At 50.1% G+C, this 14,741-nt stretch overlaps 1 protein-coding gene across 1 annotated transcript in view; it reads right to left on the bottom strand.

Moving 5' to 3' along the window:
- The window catches only part of PAX5 (paired box 5), a 169,110-nt gene that overhangs the window by 134,502 nt on the left and 19,867 nt on the right, over positions 1–14,741 (bottom strand). Inside the window, exon 5 of the mRNA XM_063081683.1 lies at positions 14,283–14,411. Within this exon, the coding sequence (XP_062937753.1) occupies positions 14,283–14,411 (129 nt within the window). The remainder of the gene's footprint in view (positions 1–14,282; positions 14,412–14,741) is intronic.

Genomic DNA, 14,741 nt, shown 5'->3' with positions numbered 1-14,741 from the left:
CTCTGCTCTTGCCGCCAACCCCGTTTTTCAGAGAGCTAAGAGGGGACACAAGTCATACACTGGGGTCAAGCTGGAAGATGCTCCGGCCACGGGAAGAGCGGGAAAGGAGATCCCAGGAAAGAGGCATTTGCTGGAGGGACCATAAATTAGGCCCCCAAAAGGTTTTGTTGTTTTCCCTCCATTGTCTCATAAGCCTTTCCCCTCTGCCACTTCTGCCTCCTGGTTGTCTCCAGAGAGAGAGGAATTCAGGTTCTTAACTGATAAAATGTGCCGGCGTTTAAAAGATACAAACCTGACCAATCGTCCTTTTCAGGAAAGAGATGTTCACGGAACAAAAGTACCATTCAAAAGTGCTGGATGGCGTTTGTGTCTCAGAAAGAAAGGACACGAGGAGAGAAGATGGACGAGGAGGGAGGGAGAGCAGCAGGGAGGAGGGAGGAGAGAGGAACAGGAGCTGGAAGGGTTGTCCAGGCTCAGTGCATCCAAACCGAGGCTCAGAGAGGGCAGGGGCCTGACTGAGATCACCCAGCGAGGCGGTGGCTGAACTGGGACGAGGGAACCAGGCTTCTACAAACGCCTGTCAGGCTCACCCTGCCTCTGCCGGCTGCCCTCATCTAAAGCTTGAATTCCGTGAGTTTCTGAAACATGGAGCTAAAATTCTGCGAGTACAAATTCTTTTTCTTCTGATCATAGCTTGAATAATCCTGTCATTAGATTTAATGACATAGATTAAACGTCCATTAAAAAAGAGAGAAAGACACACCAGCCAACCACCAAACCACCAAAAAAAAAAAAAAAAAAAAAAGAGAGAGAGAGAGAGCAAGAGAGAGAGAGAAAACAATAAAGCTGGGGATTTAGAATGTTCTCAACAATATCATCTTGAGAAATCTGGATTTGGGGTAAAAATGATTTGCTCTGATAATAGAAATAATAATAGCTGTTATTTTTTAAATTTGCTATGTGCCAGTGCTAATCAAAATATTATAGGTAACATTCCTTTTTTAATTTTAGCATTGTATGAAGTTTTATTCTATAAAATAATTTTAGATTCCCCACCACCATCCTCAAGACTCCTGGTTTCCTGTCAGCACCGGTATGTTGGGTTGTTGGGGGTTTTTTGCCTTTTTTCTTTTCTATTTCATTTTTGGGTTTTGTTTGTTTGTTTGTTTGGGGGGGGTTGTTTGGTTTTTTTAATGAATATTCATGAGATACAAAGCTAATTGTGACCCCTCATGCCCACGATGCGAGGGCCAGATTCATAGTGGCAGCATACCCATTACCAGAAATTATTTGTGTACTCCGTATCCCACACCCAATTATCCCCCAACCTCCCTCCCCCTCCCCCTTTCCCCGCCACTCCACTTTTTTTAATTACCAGAAAAGGCAGAAATTATTATCCCTTTTGACAGATGAGGAAACTGACAGTCAAAGAAGTTAAGGCCCTTAAAGCTCACACAGCTAGTGGATGAAAGGTCTGTGCCTGAACCCCAGTCTGCGCAAGCACTACCTGCTGTGGTTTTAAACCCACATGTAATCGGCTGGCTGCACTTGAAGCTGACCAACTTGAAAGTGTCACATGGAAGTGTGCACAGTAGTGTTGGGGAAGCCCCAGAAATGGGGCACCAGAGTAATGACATGGGCTCTGAGCCAAGGTGCCCTGAGCTCAGCCTTTCAGAGCAGAACTGCAAAAAAATGTAGAATTGAAGTCCCATGTTGGAGAACTGAGGACATTCCCATGGGAGACACTCAGACTCACACTGATGCCATCCTGTTGTGACACTGTGAGAGGTAGACCAGGGTGGCAGGTAAAGCTACTCTGGAGCCAACTGCCTGAGTGCCATTCCCAACACTGCCACTGTTGAGCTGTGTGACCTTGGGCAATTTCCTTGATCTCTCTGAATCTCCATAAGATGGAGATAGTAAGAGTACCCACCTCGTACAGTGGTTGTGAGTATTAAATGTGTTAATAATTTAAAACATATACAGTCAACACTGGATAGATACTAGCCATTATAGTTGTGTCATATTGTAGTTCCTATTTGGGGGCATGATCTATACAACGTCTGAAGCATACACTCAGGTAAGGCGAGTGGAAAGAGGACCACAGGCACAGCATATATATCTGTGCATGTATATGCAAATGTGCATGTGTGTGCATGAATGTATTTAGACCATGAAAGAGCTCCCTTCCCCTCTAGAATGGTTGCCACAGATCTTTTCTATGGGGCCAGACAGCGGCAGCTGGAGGTTAGAGGCTTTGGGGTCAAGCAGGAGTGGATTGTTAAACACTGGGTTCCACTCAGCAGCCTGCACCCACTGACCAGATGGGCTCGTGGCCTCCGGAATATCCAGAGCCCTCTATTCAGCACATATTTGCTACCATGAGCCAGGCCCTATGCTGGGCACTAAGGCAACAATGGTGACTGCTACCCTCATGGAGTTCACAGTCCCACACAGAAAACAGACAAGTAACAAATGTGATAATTATATTAACAGGTTCCTTGTATTGGCAAAGTGGGAGATGGGGGCGGGGGGGGTAACATTAGGAGTGAACATCAGGGAAGCCTTCACTTAGTAAGTGACATTTAAGATGGACCCTGAAGGTTTGGAATGTCAGCTAGGTAAGTAGGTGGGGTAGGGGAGGAGGACAGTTTTTCCAGGCACTGGAAACAGCACCATAATAAAGGGCATCCTTTTACTGGGCCTCAGGGGCCATCCTGAGCATTTTCCACGTGTTACTTCATTCAGCCCACATGACAACCCAATCATAGGCACAATCGGTGCCCTTGCTTTACATGTAGGAAAACTGAGGCTTGGAGCTAAAATAACTTGCCCAGAGTCATAGGAGTAGTCACTGGTGGAGTCACCACTATACCCTGATTTTCTGATTCTGCAACCCCTGCATGTAGAAGGGGTTGCAAGCAGGACAGAACATGTGGTGTTCAAGGAATGGGTTTGGTATGACTGGAGGGAGCAGGAAAAGAGGAGAGGAGAGAGGGCCTTGCAGTCTTGTTAAGAAGTTTGGATATCTTCTGAGAACAATGGGCAGATCTGAAGGGTTAAAATCCTTTAGGTGAGTCACCGATCAGAACTGCATTTCAGAAGTGCCTCTGAGGCTGCTGTGTGGAGAGCAGACTATTTGGAGAAGTCAGGGACACTGGAGGTGGGGACCAATGAGCCTGTAGCAATAGCCCAAACAAGAGAAGAGAGTACTTGGAACAAGACAGTAGCAATGGAGATGGAAACAAACACACAGATTCAGGAGATATTTAGGACAACAATGCAGTGACCCTGAGCAAACACTTGCCATGGGGCCTTTTTCTGTGGTCACAGGCAGAGGCACAAAATTTTTAAGCAGTGTGGATGGTGCAATCCTTGCTCCTAGTTAACTTAAATTACAGGGAAATTCTAAATAGCAATCCCTCCCTCTCCTACAGCACCAAAAAAGATTTCAAAGCATTCTCCAATCTGCTATTTTACATGAAAGTCTGTGAGGGAGATGTCTCACAGATGGGAAGTGACCTGCCCAAGGTCATACGGCTGACAAGGAAAGATCAGAATCTAACGCCAACAGCAGTGCTCTCTGATATACCACAGAATGTCAGAGCCCAGAAGCCTCTCAAAAATCGTCCATTCAAATCTCTACATTTCTCCACCTGAAGAAAACTTCTGAGAGAGAAATGACTTGCCCAAGGTCACAAAGCATGTAAAGTCTTAGAGTTGAACCAAGGACTAGACTCCCAGAAAGGTTTATATCAAAACGTTTGGGCCATGGAGGTAAAAAAGGACCAGATTAATTCCCAACAACAATGGCCCAGCCTCCACATCCCCAACTGAAAGCTGGCAGAGAAGTGCGACTCCAGCAACTGGTCCGCCTACCTAGGCACTGCCACTCCTACCCAGTTACAAGCATACGAAGCTAACAAGAGGCCAGTACACACTGCCCTGTTACCCCTCTTGTCCCTAACCCTGGACAGCAACTAAGCTGTCCTGGGTCGATGGTGCCACCTGGTGGCTGGTGCTGGGAAGTGTTTGACTCTCAGCACTTTTTAAGCTCCTCCTTTGTAGTCCCTCAAGGAGCCTGCCTTTCTCTCTGCCTGTTTCCTCTCATAGATCAGTTTCATTGCAAGCAGTCTCTTTCTCACACAACACCTTCTCTAGCACCTTTTATCCTTCCTCTCTCAATTCTTCTCAAATGACCTTAGGACATTCTCTTTTTCTCCCTTTCTCCCAGGGGAGGACCAATGCAAATGATAACCTGTACCAATGAAGATGAAAACCAGACATTTCAAAGTGAAATTAGACACACGTACACGCACACACACACACACAGCACACACACACATGCACATGCAGGTGAATCACTGCCCACTGATATTCCAGAAGCACCTAGAAACTCCCATGGAATCAGAACAAAAATCTTCCTTTTCTCAACTGCCTTTCAGACCTGCTTGTCCTCAAATGCCAGGAGTCAAGATAAATACCAAACCCACTTCCTTTTCACATTTCATTTTGTTTCATTCCCAATCAATATCATTGCTGGATTTTTTTCCCACCAGAAATACACCTAGGGTGGTGTCTGAAGGCTACTGCAGAGCTGAGCTGGGATGGGAAGATGTGGCTGACTTCCAAAACACCCACTCCCCAGACTTTAATAGAGTGGAAGGCTGCTGCTGTTGGCACAGAAGGAAGCCTGCTGGAGGGAGCTCAGACCTCAAACCCTGTAAACATTCTGCTGGAAAGGAAAGAAGCCTCAATAGCTGTGCCTTTCTGTGAGAGCTCAACCTGCAATAGGAGGAAGAAGTACTACATATCCCAATCTGCTAGAGAAGGGATTTCCAAAGCCTAGCGTGTCTTGTCACTCCCCACCCAGCTCAAAGACCTGCCATAGCTCCCACTGCCTTTAGGAGCTAAGAACAGGAGAAACTGATGGAGCCTTTCTTTTAACTAAAATCACTTAATTGCTTTCCCTTCCTGTGAGCATGATAAGAAAGCAAGTTCAGAGTCTGCAACAGCCTGAAGCAGAAATTCTCAAAGTATAGTCCAGGAACCCCTGGTGGGGAGGGGAGATTCCCAAGGCCCTCTCAGGGGGCTTGTGAGATCAAATCATTACAATAATGCCAAGATGTTATTTGCCTTCTTCACTTTCATTCTTTCACAAGCATACAGTGGAGTTTTCCAGAAGCTATAGAATGTATGATATCACAACAGATTGAAGGCAGAAGCAGATATGAGAATCCAGCTGTCTTCTGTCGAGCTAGACACTAAAGAGATTTGCAAAACTGTACACCAATACCACTTTTACTAAATTTTTTGTTTGGAAAACATGTTTCTTTCTTATTTCAAAAATATTATTTGTTTTACTTGTTTATTACTGCTATTTTTAATGAATAAATATTTCTAAATTTTATATTTTTATTAAACTACATAAACTAAAGCTCCTTGGAGTCCTCAATAACTTTTAAGAGTTTAAAGGAGTCCCAAGACCAAAAGTTTGAGAATTGCTGGTCTAAAATAATGGAGGAGGACTTGAGATGTGACCAGACAGGAGAAGCACAGAATCTTGGTACCAGAAAGAGCCTTAGAAATCTCTTGATCTCATATTATAGATGGGGAAACTGAGGTTCAGAAGGAGAAAGGGATTTTCCCAAGGTCATCAGCAAGTCAGCCAGAGTCAGGAACAAGACTGGAACCCAGAGCTCTTGGCTCCTGTCTCCCAGGGCTCCTTCCCCTATCCCACAAGCCTCTGGTAGTTTGGAGCCTTGTAAAATGCCTGAACTGCAGACTCTGTGGCCAAGGATTAAACCATATTCCAAAGCTAGAGAGAAAGGACTGCGGGATTCTCTTTCTCCAGGGCAGCAGGGCATGTGGGGTGAGGAAGAAAGTCAAGTGCATCCCACTTTGAGTTCCAGACTGCCTTGGCAGGGCCTGTCCATCGTGGATGAGGCTCTGTCCCCCTCCACTGGCCTCACCACTCATGTTCTTGTTGACCCCAAAACTGACTCCCTGAACTCAGATCACACTGTGCCACCTGCCCTCTCCTACACCCCAGGGCTCTCCAGAACACCAGTGCACAGCCCCATGGGAAAGGGAGCTGGGGGAGGGGGTCTGGGCACAGCAGGTGTGCAAACAGACAGGGTGGGGGTTCAGTGGCAGTGGCTCTCACGCGGGCTCTCACTCAGTGAATCAAAGTGAAACTCAGGGACCCGGGAGCTGGGAGGAACCGAAACCTGACCCCCCACCCATGGGACAGGCCCCAGGCATGAGGGAAAGGCCCAAGGAGCCCCTCCAATTGACCACCTGACTTTAGATGCGCTACTTTACCAAGGAGGCCTCTAGCAACTGTCTGCTGGGCTATCTCCTGAGGTGCCAGTGGCTGCAAGGCCAGGACAGGGGAGAGCGGCCAGCCAGACTGGGAGATGGAAACCCAGGTCCTTACCGTCTCTGCCACTAACCAACTGCCCCCTTCACAACCTTAGGCAAAGCCCGCGCCTTCAGTGCATAGGCTATCCTATCTGCAGGGTATAGAGTAAACGACCTGCCAAGGAATGTGGCACCTAAGTAGCTGCCTCCCCAATCCCACCCACCTCTGGGCTGTGAACCTGACCATTCACTTCCCTTAAAACACACACACAAACACACAGTCCCACCAGGCCAGCTCCAGGACATGCCTCTCATAGGCTTCAACTGCCACAGACTGGACTAAACCAAGTTGTTTCTTTAGAGACTATGTTAGAATTCCAGAAGCTCAAAGGTCTGCTGGCAGAGAAAACCAGAGCACAAGTGCCATGAGCAAGATGTGTGGGAACGGTCTGAGAACTTCCAGCCCAGCAGCTCCAGATGATTGCTGCCACGCAGGAAAGCCCATCCAGTGTTACTGGATGTGATTTTTTTCCCCCAAGAAAAGCCAGACACCCATACATGAGACTGCCTGATTTTGAAATGTTGATAGCTAATTTAATATCATTTTAAATACATGTCAAGTAATACAATTGCCACCTGGGCTCTAAGTGATGCCCTCCCAGCAAGAACCTTGGTCCTGGCCCCTATTTAGACAAAAAGAGAATTCAGGGAATGGGCCCCTCCACATGAGGATACATCCAAGGGACACCTCACTGAGCGCCAGTGTAGGGGATCTCCCTTGGGGAAGCTCCAGCAGAGGCCAAGACAAAACAGCAGTCACCTCCTTCCTGCCCCCAAAACAACTGTGGAAGAAGGGGATGCTTCCCTCTCTGCAGAGCCTGCCTGTCCCCAATGTTCCACAATGGCCCTTGATAAATCCACGGGCCTCAGTCAGCTGTGAAGGATTGATGGCCCAACACTGAACATCCCCCCAGGGAAGTGGGCTGGCTCTGAAAAACCAGGCCTGGTCAACAGATCAGCCTCAAGGACAGCATTCTGGGTGGAAGGCCCTGCATGGTTGATGGCCTAGAGACAGAAAGCTCAGAGAAGACACAGGGATTGGAAGCACAGAAGGGATGAAGAGGAGGAGCGGGAGGCCAGGGTGGGACAGTCAGGGTTCATTGTCAAGAGCTGAGGCTAGTCCTGGGGGATTCATGGGTCAGTCGCCCTGTAGGGTGAGAGACTGAGGGGGTCAGCTTTCAGGTGGATTTCAAGTGGGGATGGCAGATGGACCTGTGAGAGGAGAGGAGAATTGAGATTTGTCACATCAAAAGACAATAGGATGTCAAGATTTTTCTGAGGAGCCAATTCTCTCCCTCCAGGTTTTCTGGGTTTTACTATGTGACCCATTCAGATCCCTTTACTTCTCTGAATAATGGCTGGAGTGGGATGTCCTAGATGCTCTCCAAGGCCCTTCCAGCTCTGACAGGGAAGTCGAGGTCCAAGCTGGTGGCCCCAAAACCCCTGAGATGTCCAGGCCACCCAAGCCCAGGGCCTCTGCCTTGTGCCCTGCGCCACTTCGTGCACCCAGCGCCTCTCTCTGTGGATGCCTGAGGCTTGACCCTTTTATTCTTCCATGAAGGAGGCTGAGAGACTCAGTCCTGGAGGAAAACGCAGAAAAGGAAAGCAAGTGGCCCTCCATTTTGCAGCCAACACGTGGGGGCACTGTTGTTCAGTCTTGGTGCCCATGGGCTCCGGCTCCCAGGCACACAGTTGTGCAGTGCCCGTAATAGCAGACTTACAAACAGGAAGTCGGTGGGGGGGCAGAGCAGCTAGTTTCAGCTGCCAAATAGAACTGTGGCTGGAGTCTGCTGTCCTCGCCTGGGACTGGCCTTGTATCCTCAAGCCCTAGACTCCCTCACTGGGCATTTATTAAGCACTTACCACGACCAGGCCCTAGGGCTACACCCTTTCTGGAAACCACTTCATTTGACTCTCATGATAACCTACAAGGCTGTGTCGCCTCTCCTTTCCAGATGACAAGATGGAGGCTCAGAGAGATTAAGTGGTTTGTCAAAAATCACACCAGAGGAAGTCCTCAGACCATTCCATCCCTGGCCCGTGAGCCTGCGTTCTTGCCTCAACACCTTATGTTGGTCTCTCCAGAGACCAGAGACCTGTGGAATCTTGGTGACCCAAGGGCTGCCTATAAATAGCTCCTGACTTAAGAATTCTGAGCTTTTCCATATACCCATTCCCTTCTGGGAAATCTGAGAAGGGTCTCCCCAGTTTCTGCTCCTGCCTTCTGCCCCAAGCTCAGGCACAGCAGACAGGGTCTGAGTGTCCAGGGATGGAAAAGGGTCCTGGGAAAGAAAGACCAGGGTATGCTCATGGTCAGAGGGGTCCTGGGACCCAGTGTGGTCTGTGAGCAACTGAAACCCCTTTCCTCCCCACCATGGTTCCCATGGAGGTCTTCAGGGCAGGGCTAAGCTGGGGCTGAGGGAGAGAGAGAGAGAGAGAGAGAGGGAGAGAGAGAGAGAGAAACAGGAGAGTGAATGTGAGAAAAAGAAAGCTAGTGAAAGCCAGACCAGGAGACAGAAGCAGACACAGAAGAAGGTGCTATAAAAAGGACACAAACAGGGCCAGACAACAAGAATGAGAGGTACCCCCAGACAGACGACATGAGGAGAGACAGAAAGACAGAGAGGAGACAAGCACCCCCAGAAAGAGGGCTGAACACAATCATAACAGGAGCCCCCAGCTAAATGCCCCCAAACCTCTCCATAAGGTTCTCCCTGGACTTGGCACCTTCTGAAAAAGACAGGCCACCTCCAGGTCCTGGCTGCCCTTCCTGTGCCCTCCTCAAGCAGGGGGCAGCCCAGAGGGCCAGAAATTGCACTTGCGATGTACCCAACTGCCCGAGCAGAAGCTGCTGGCCCCACAGCCCACACTGGTGCTGGACTGGTCGGCTTCTGAGCTGGTGAAAGGGATTCGCACTCCACTGACCTCGGTGTGTTCAGGGCCTTTCAAACTCTGGGGGTCTGAGGGGAGGGAGAGGTCGAGGGGACCTGAATGGGGGCACTTGAAATAGGAGGAAGGAGGCCTCACCAGAGATCAAAGGCCCAGGAAGGAACAGAGTGTCTGGGGCTGCCCTTTCACCCTTGGCTGCTAGTCACAGCCCTGCCTGCTCTGCCAAGTCCAGTCCGCCATCGCCTCCTTTGGGTCTTCCAGAGAAGGAGGTAGCACCTCAGGCTCTGTCCCTCCAGCCCAGCGGGATTCCCAAGGCCAATGCCACAGCTTCCTCCATGAAACCTCTCCATTCACACCAACCAAAAGCCAAGGCTGCAACTCACGACTGGGCAGCATCCCAGTCTGACTCTCAGAGCCATCCCATGAGCCTCCAGAGCATCTCCTGAGCATCTGACTTGGGCCGGGCTGGGGTTAGAAATGCATGAGATGTGGCCCCTGCCCGGTCAAGACCATGCGAATGGCAGACTCAGAGTCAGGCAGCAAGAGGGAAAAATGACTGGGTAGAACCACTTGCAGACACAGCAGTCACAGAAGCTCACGCTACCCAGATTGTAACAGGCCTTTAATCATGGAGTCCAAACCGAAATGCCTTCTTTGACTCTCTGCCCCCCATTTGTCCAGCCCCTGCTCACATCTCCAATGACGGGAGTTCACTACCTTTCCAAGGTAATGCTTTCGTCCTTGGCCCAGCCTGGCTGTGGTCCGAAAGCTATATGTTCCACTCAGCCATAATCTGCCTCCCTGTAGCTTTCTTTAACCAGCCCCTGCTCTGCCTTCAGAGGCCAGAGGAACTTATCCGTTGCCTCAGCTACAGAGCAGTTCATCTGAGACCTGGACACTGTGGCCATATCCCCAAATCTGGTCTTGGAGGTGAACATCCTGGGGAAAGTCCTAGAATTTCTAGACTGAAAGGGCCCTTGTCAATCCACTGGTTTAACAGTGTTCTAACTTGTTTGCTTTTGCTACAGAACTCTTTTCTCAAACAGAGCTTTCTGTGGAAGCCCAAAATACCAAACAGAAGCACCCACAATTGAGGAGACTACCCATTGACCCTCCTTGCTAACTGTGAACCTCTAAAGGTATGTGACTGATCCATTCCACTAAAGAACATTTATTGAGCAACTACTATGTGCATTTGTATTAGAGCCATGTGGCTATTGAGCACTTGAAATATGGCTAGTACACTGAGAAACTAAATTTTTAATTTAATTTTATTTGAATTAATTTATATTTTAAAACAGAAGCAGTGTAAAATATTTTTCCATTAAACACAACTTTGTTGTTTTGGTAGGACTACATTTAACTTTAACTGTCAAACATTTAGCATCCAAATTAAGATGTGCCTTAAGTGTAAAACACACTCTGGATTTCAGAGATAATACACATAAAAAACAAAAACAGAGGGAAAACACTTCATCAAATTTTTTTATATTGATTACATGTTGAAATAATATTTGGGGTATACTAGGCTAGATAAAATACATTATTAAAATTAATTCTACCTGTTTCTTTTTACTCTTTGTAATGCGGTTACTAGAAAACTTAAAATTATATATGTGGCTTGTATTCTATGGAGAGCTCTGGACTAATCACTCTCACATCCACCCTTATGTCCAAAACACTCTGCACAGTATATGTGTCTTGAATCTGTAAGACACACAGCTCAAAAACGTCCTCCCACTGCTTCCAGACTAAAAGTTCAGAGGCCTCGGCCAGTGTCTGGGCCACCCGAGTCCCTTTCTGCCTCTCTCCCTTTCCGCATCCTGCTGCACTTGTCCTCTCCCTGAGCATGCTCACTAGAGTCCCAGCCTTGGCACCATCTCTCTTGCCTCTGATTAGAATGCCCTCTCCTCCCTCTACCCAGCCCTCAAAGGCCACCTCCTATGAAGAGCCTTTCAGACCCTTTTGATCAAAATTGGCCCCTCCCTGCCTTGCTCTCCCCTGCTATTGTCACCTCACACTGCCCATCAGAGGGACTTTGGGCTTGCCAGCCTTGCCCACCAGCCCACCCTCTGTGATTGGACCCTATCACTGCCCGCCCTGCCCTGAGGTCTGGGCAGGAGAGTGGCCCCAGGAGATGCCCACAGAGCAAAACCCAAGTCCAAGCTGGAGACAACTGCAAACCAGAAAGCTGGGCAAACAGCTCTACCTCAGTCACCTGATCTGAAAAATGGGGGCAAGGGCCCTCAGCTATCTTCCTCTTGGCCCTCTAATGCCTCTCTTGCCCCATGACTCTTTTCTCAGGCTGCGGAGGGCTCCTGAGAAAAATGGTACCTGCTGGTGGCCAACACCCTCCCAAATCCTTGGTCTACAGCCTCCATGGGCCAGCCCTCAAGTGTGCCCAGCAATTCCCCTGTTGCTCCAGTGGCTGGTTCTTTCCTCAAACCTCTGACCGCCAGGCTCACATCCCTACACTCTTGGCAGCATCCAACCTACTAATTGTCACCTTTTGCTTGAAACCAGACAATAGCAGGGAACTAAGGCCTCGGGGGTCCCTCCAGCTCCTCCTGACTCCCCAGTCCACACAGAGCTCCCTGGGGCCTCGGTTACCACCCCTCTAAAATGGGGGTGGCTATCTCTGCCTCTTCATCTCCCCCTGAAGTCAGTGCAGGGACCCAGGGAGATTCAGAGAGAGGATGGGAAAGAAAGGAGGAGAACTATGCAGTAGCCCCCCCAGACACGTTGCTGAGGTGAGAAAGGGCATTTCTGCCCACCTCTTTGCTCAACCACACACATTCCCAGTGATGAGGGGCAGAAGTGAGGAGAGGCTCTGGTTGCTGCTTGGGTCCCCCACTCTTCCCAATGCTGACAGCTTCTAGGACCATCAAGGCATTCTTCCTTGCCCACAGATGGGACTACCTCCCAAGTCTTCCTGGGAATCTGGACCCTACCATAAACTTCAGAACTGGAAGGATCTCAAAGATCACCCAGTTCCACATCTGATTCTTGATACTCTTATATGGCAGCCCAGCAGGTGACCACCTAGTCTCTGCTTGCATACCCCTAGAGATGGGGCACTCACTACCTCCTGATGCATCCCTTTTATCTCCAGACCACTCTCATGTTCCCAAGTTCTTTCTTATGCTGAGCTGAAGTCACCTCTGCATCTGCCACACACTGGCCTTTGAGACCACACAACAAAGACTCACTCCTTTCTCCTTCCATGTCAGCCCTCCAAATACTTGAAGGCAACAATCCAGTCCTACTTTCTCTCTTCTTTGTGCCAAAGCATCCCTAGAGCCTTAGGGCATCTCCCACGTGCTGTGTACAGATTACACTCTAGGTTATACTCATTTGGACACAATCCAATTTGTCACTGTCCCTCTTAAAGGTCAATACCCCAAATAGACCACAGTCCTCAGGGAATGATCTGATCAGCATAAAGTAGTCAAGAGTAACACCACACACGTTCTGACTACCCTACACCTTTTAAAGCAGCTTGAGAAGCCAAACAGTGACCATTGACCAGAGACCGCAAGCCACTACAGCACTCCACAAATACAGGAAAGCAATCCCCCCAAATCAGGATCTGTCTGTTTGGTAGTAAACATCAAACTAGACTTTTTTTTCTTCCAAAAATCTCTGAGCAAGCCTCACACAACCCGTCCCTCCACCATGACCAAACACCACCGGATCCCAGCTTGGGCACATCTGCTGCGAGTCCAGGTGACAATGAGAGAAAAGATGACATCATCAGCCCCATAAACCAACAGAGATGTTAGGCCGCTGCTTCCTGCAGCACCATGGCACAGCAACCCTCTGAGTTAAAGACTTCTGACATCTGCTCAGGAGTGTCTGGAGCACGGGAAAGAGGTGGGGCAGGCCCCACAAGCTGTGAGACACCTCCACACGCCCCCAGCTCCAAACAGAGGCCACAGGCCCAGCTTCTGCACTTCCTGGAACACGCAGACCACAGGCCAATCCACCTCCGGCTGACTGAATTTTCTAGTTACAGATCTTAAGTACTTAGGCATGTGCTCACACGAACATCCATCCCTTACACGGAGCTGAGAAAGGGAATTGTGCTGAGGAACAGAATAATTGAATCAAGATTTCTGTCACGCTGCTCTCAGGCCCTACACTATGGCTGGGTTTTTTTTGTTTTTTTTTTTTCCCCCCTTCCTAAGGTTTTACAGACTCCCAAGGGGTCATTCCTCCTCAAAATCCATTAATGTCAGCCAGCACTGGCAGCCTGTCCAGGGGAAAGGAGACCCGGGTTAAGGTGGGCCCATGGTGAATACAGAGGTGGCTGGCCCAGGTGGTACACAGCACACTGAGGGGTTGAGAAAAACCCACGAGGAAGATTATCATCTTTGTAATCCCCGCGAGGCCCCCACGCTCCTTCCTTCCAGGCCCAAGGGCAAAGACGAGAAGATTATTAATTTCTTCAACCCTCCACCATCACCACAGGCCCTCTCTGCTGAGAGGCAGGCACAGCCCCTCTGAGAACGCTTCCTCTGCTCCCTCCACCTTACTTGTGCCCCTTTCACAGCAGGACAGGGAGGCAGCTGCTTTGCCCAGCCCCCTCTCTGTCCTCTGAGCCTCCCCTACAAAGGGGACATTGGTGTTGTGCTCAGACCCTCCCCCCACCCTGCCCTCAGGCATCATATCTGAATGCACAGGGTCTTCTTAAAGGCCACAAATCTCTGGCCGCAGGGCTCTGCCAGGCTGGCTTTCTCCACCCAAGGGCCAAGATCGGGTAAGGCCCGCAAGGATTCCACAGTCCCACCCTGCTGCCTGTCTGCCCTCCAGGAGGGCTCAACTCCTTCCCCCTGTTCACCGAAGGGACTGAGCCTGGGCCAGGGACTCCGCCCCGCTGCAAGTAAGGGAACCTTTGCTTCCACCCCTGGCTGAGCCCCCAAACAGATCTCGCAGAGTCCATGCGACAGGGCTGCGTGGGTGTCTCTTACCTTCATCTCTCTTGCGCTTGTTGGTGTCAGCGCTGGGGGACGTGATGCCCAGGATGCCGCTAATGGAGTACGACGAGCCAGCCGAGTCCGTGCTCACCGACGACCCCTGCGTCACGGAGCCCGTGGACACTGCGCAGAGGGAGAGGGGCGTCAGGGCCGGCAGGAGGGCCGGCGGGCGGGCGGGTGCCGGGTGGCAGGGAGCTCCGGGCGGGTGGCCGCTGGCGAAGGCACTCACCGTCCGCTGGGCTGGGCGCGGCCGCGGAGCCAGCGGGAGTGCCGGGCGCTGGCGACACTCGCCCTGCGGCTGCGGCCACGCCGGACCACGACAGCCGTTTGCCCAGGTTCTCTGACGCCGGGGGGCTTTCGGGGAGAATGGCCAGCGAGGAGGACTGACCGTGTAGAAAGGAGCGCAGAGACAGAGTAGGGTGGGCACTAGCTCAAGTCCTGGCCTGTGCGAGG

This window comes from Cynocephalus volans, chromosome 17 (assembly GCF_027409185.1).
Source record: "Cynocephalus volans isolate mCynVol1 chromosome 17, mCynVol1.pri, whole genome shotgun sequence".
In the NCBI taxonomy this organism is placed as follows: domain Eukaryota; kingdom Metazoa; phylum Chordata; class Mammalia; order Dermoptera; family Cynocephalidae; genus Cynocephalus; species Cynocephalus volans.
Note: the sequence above shows the minus strand (reverse complement) of the source record. Positions and strands in the feature narration are given on the sequence as shown.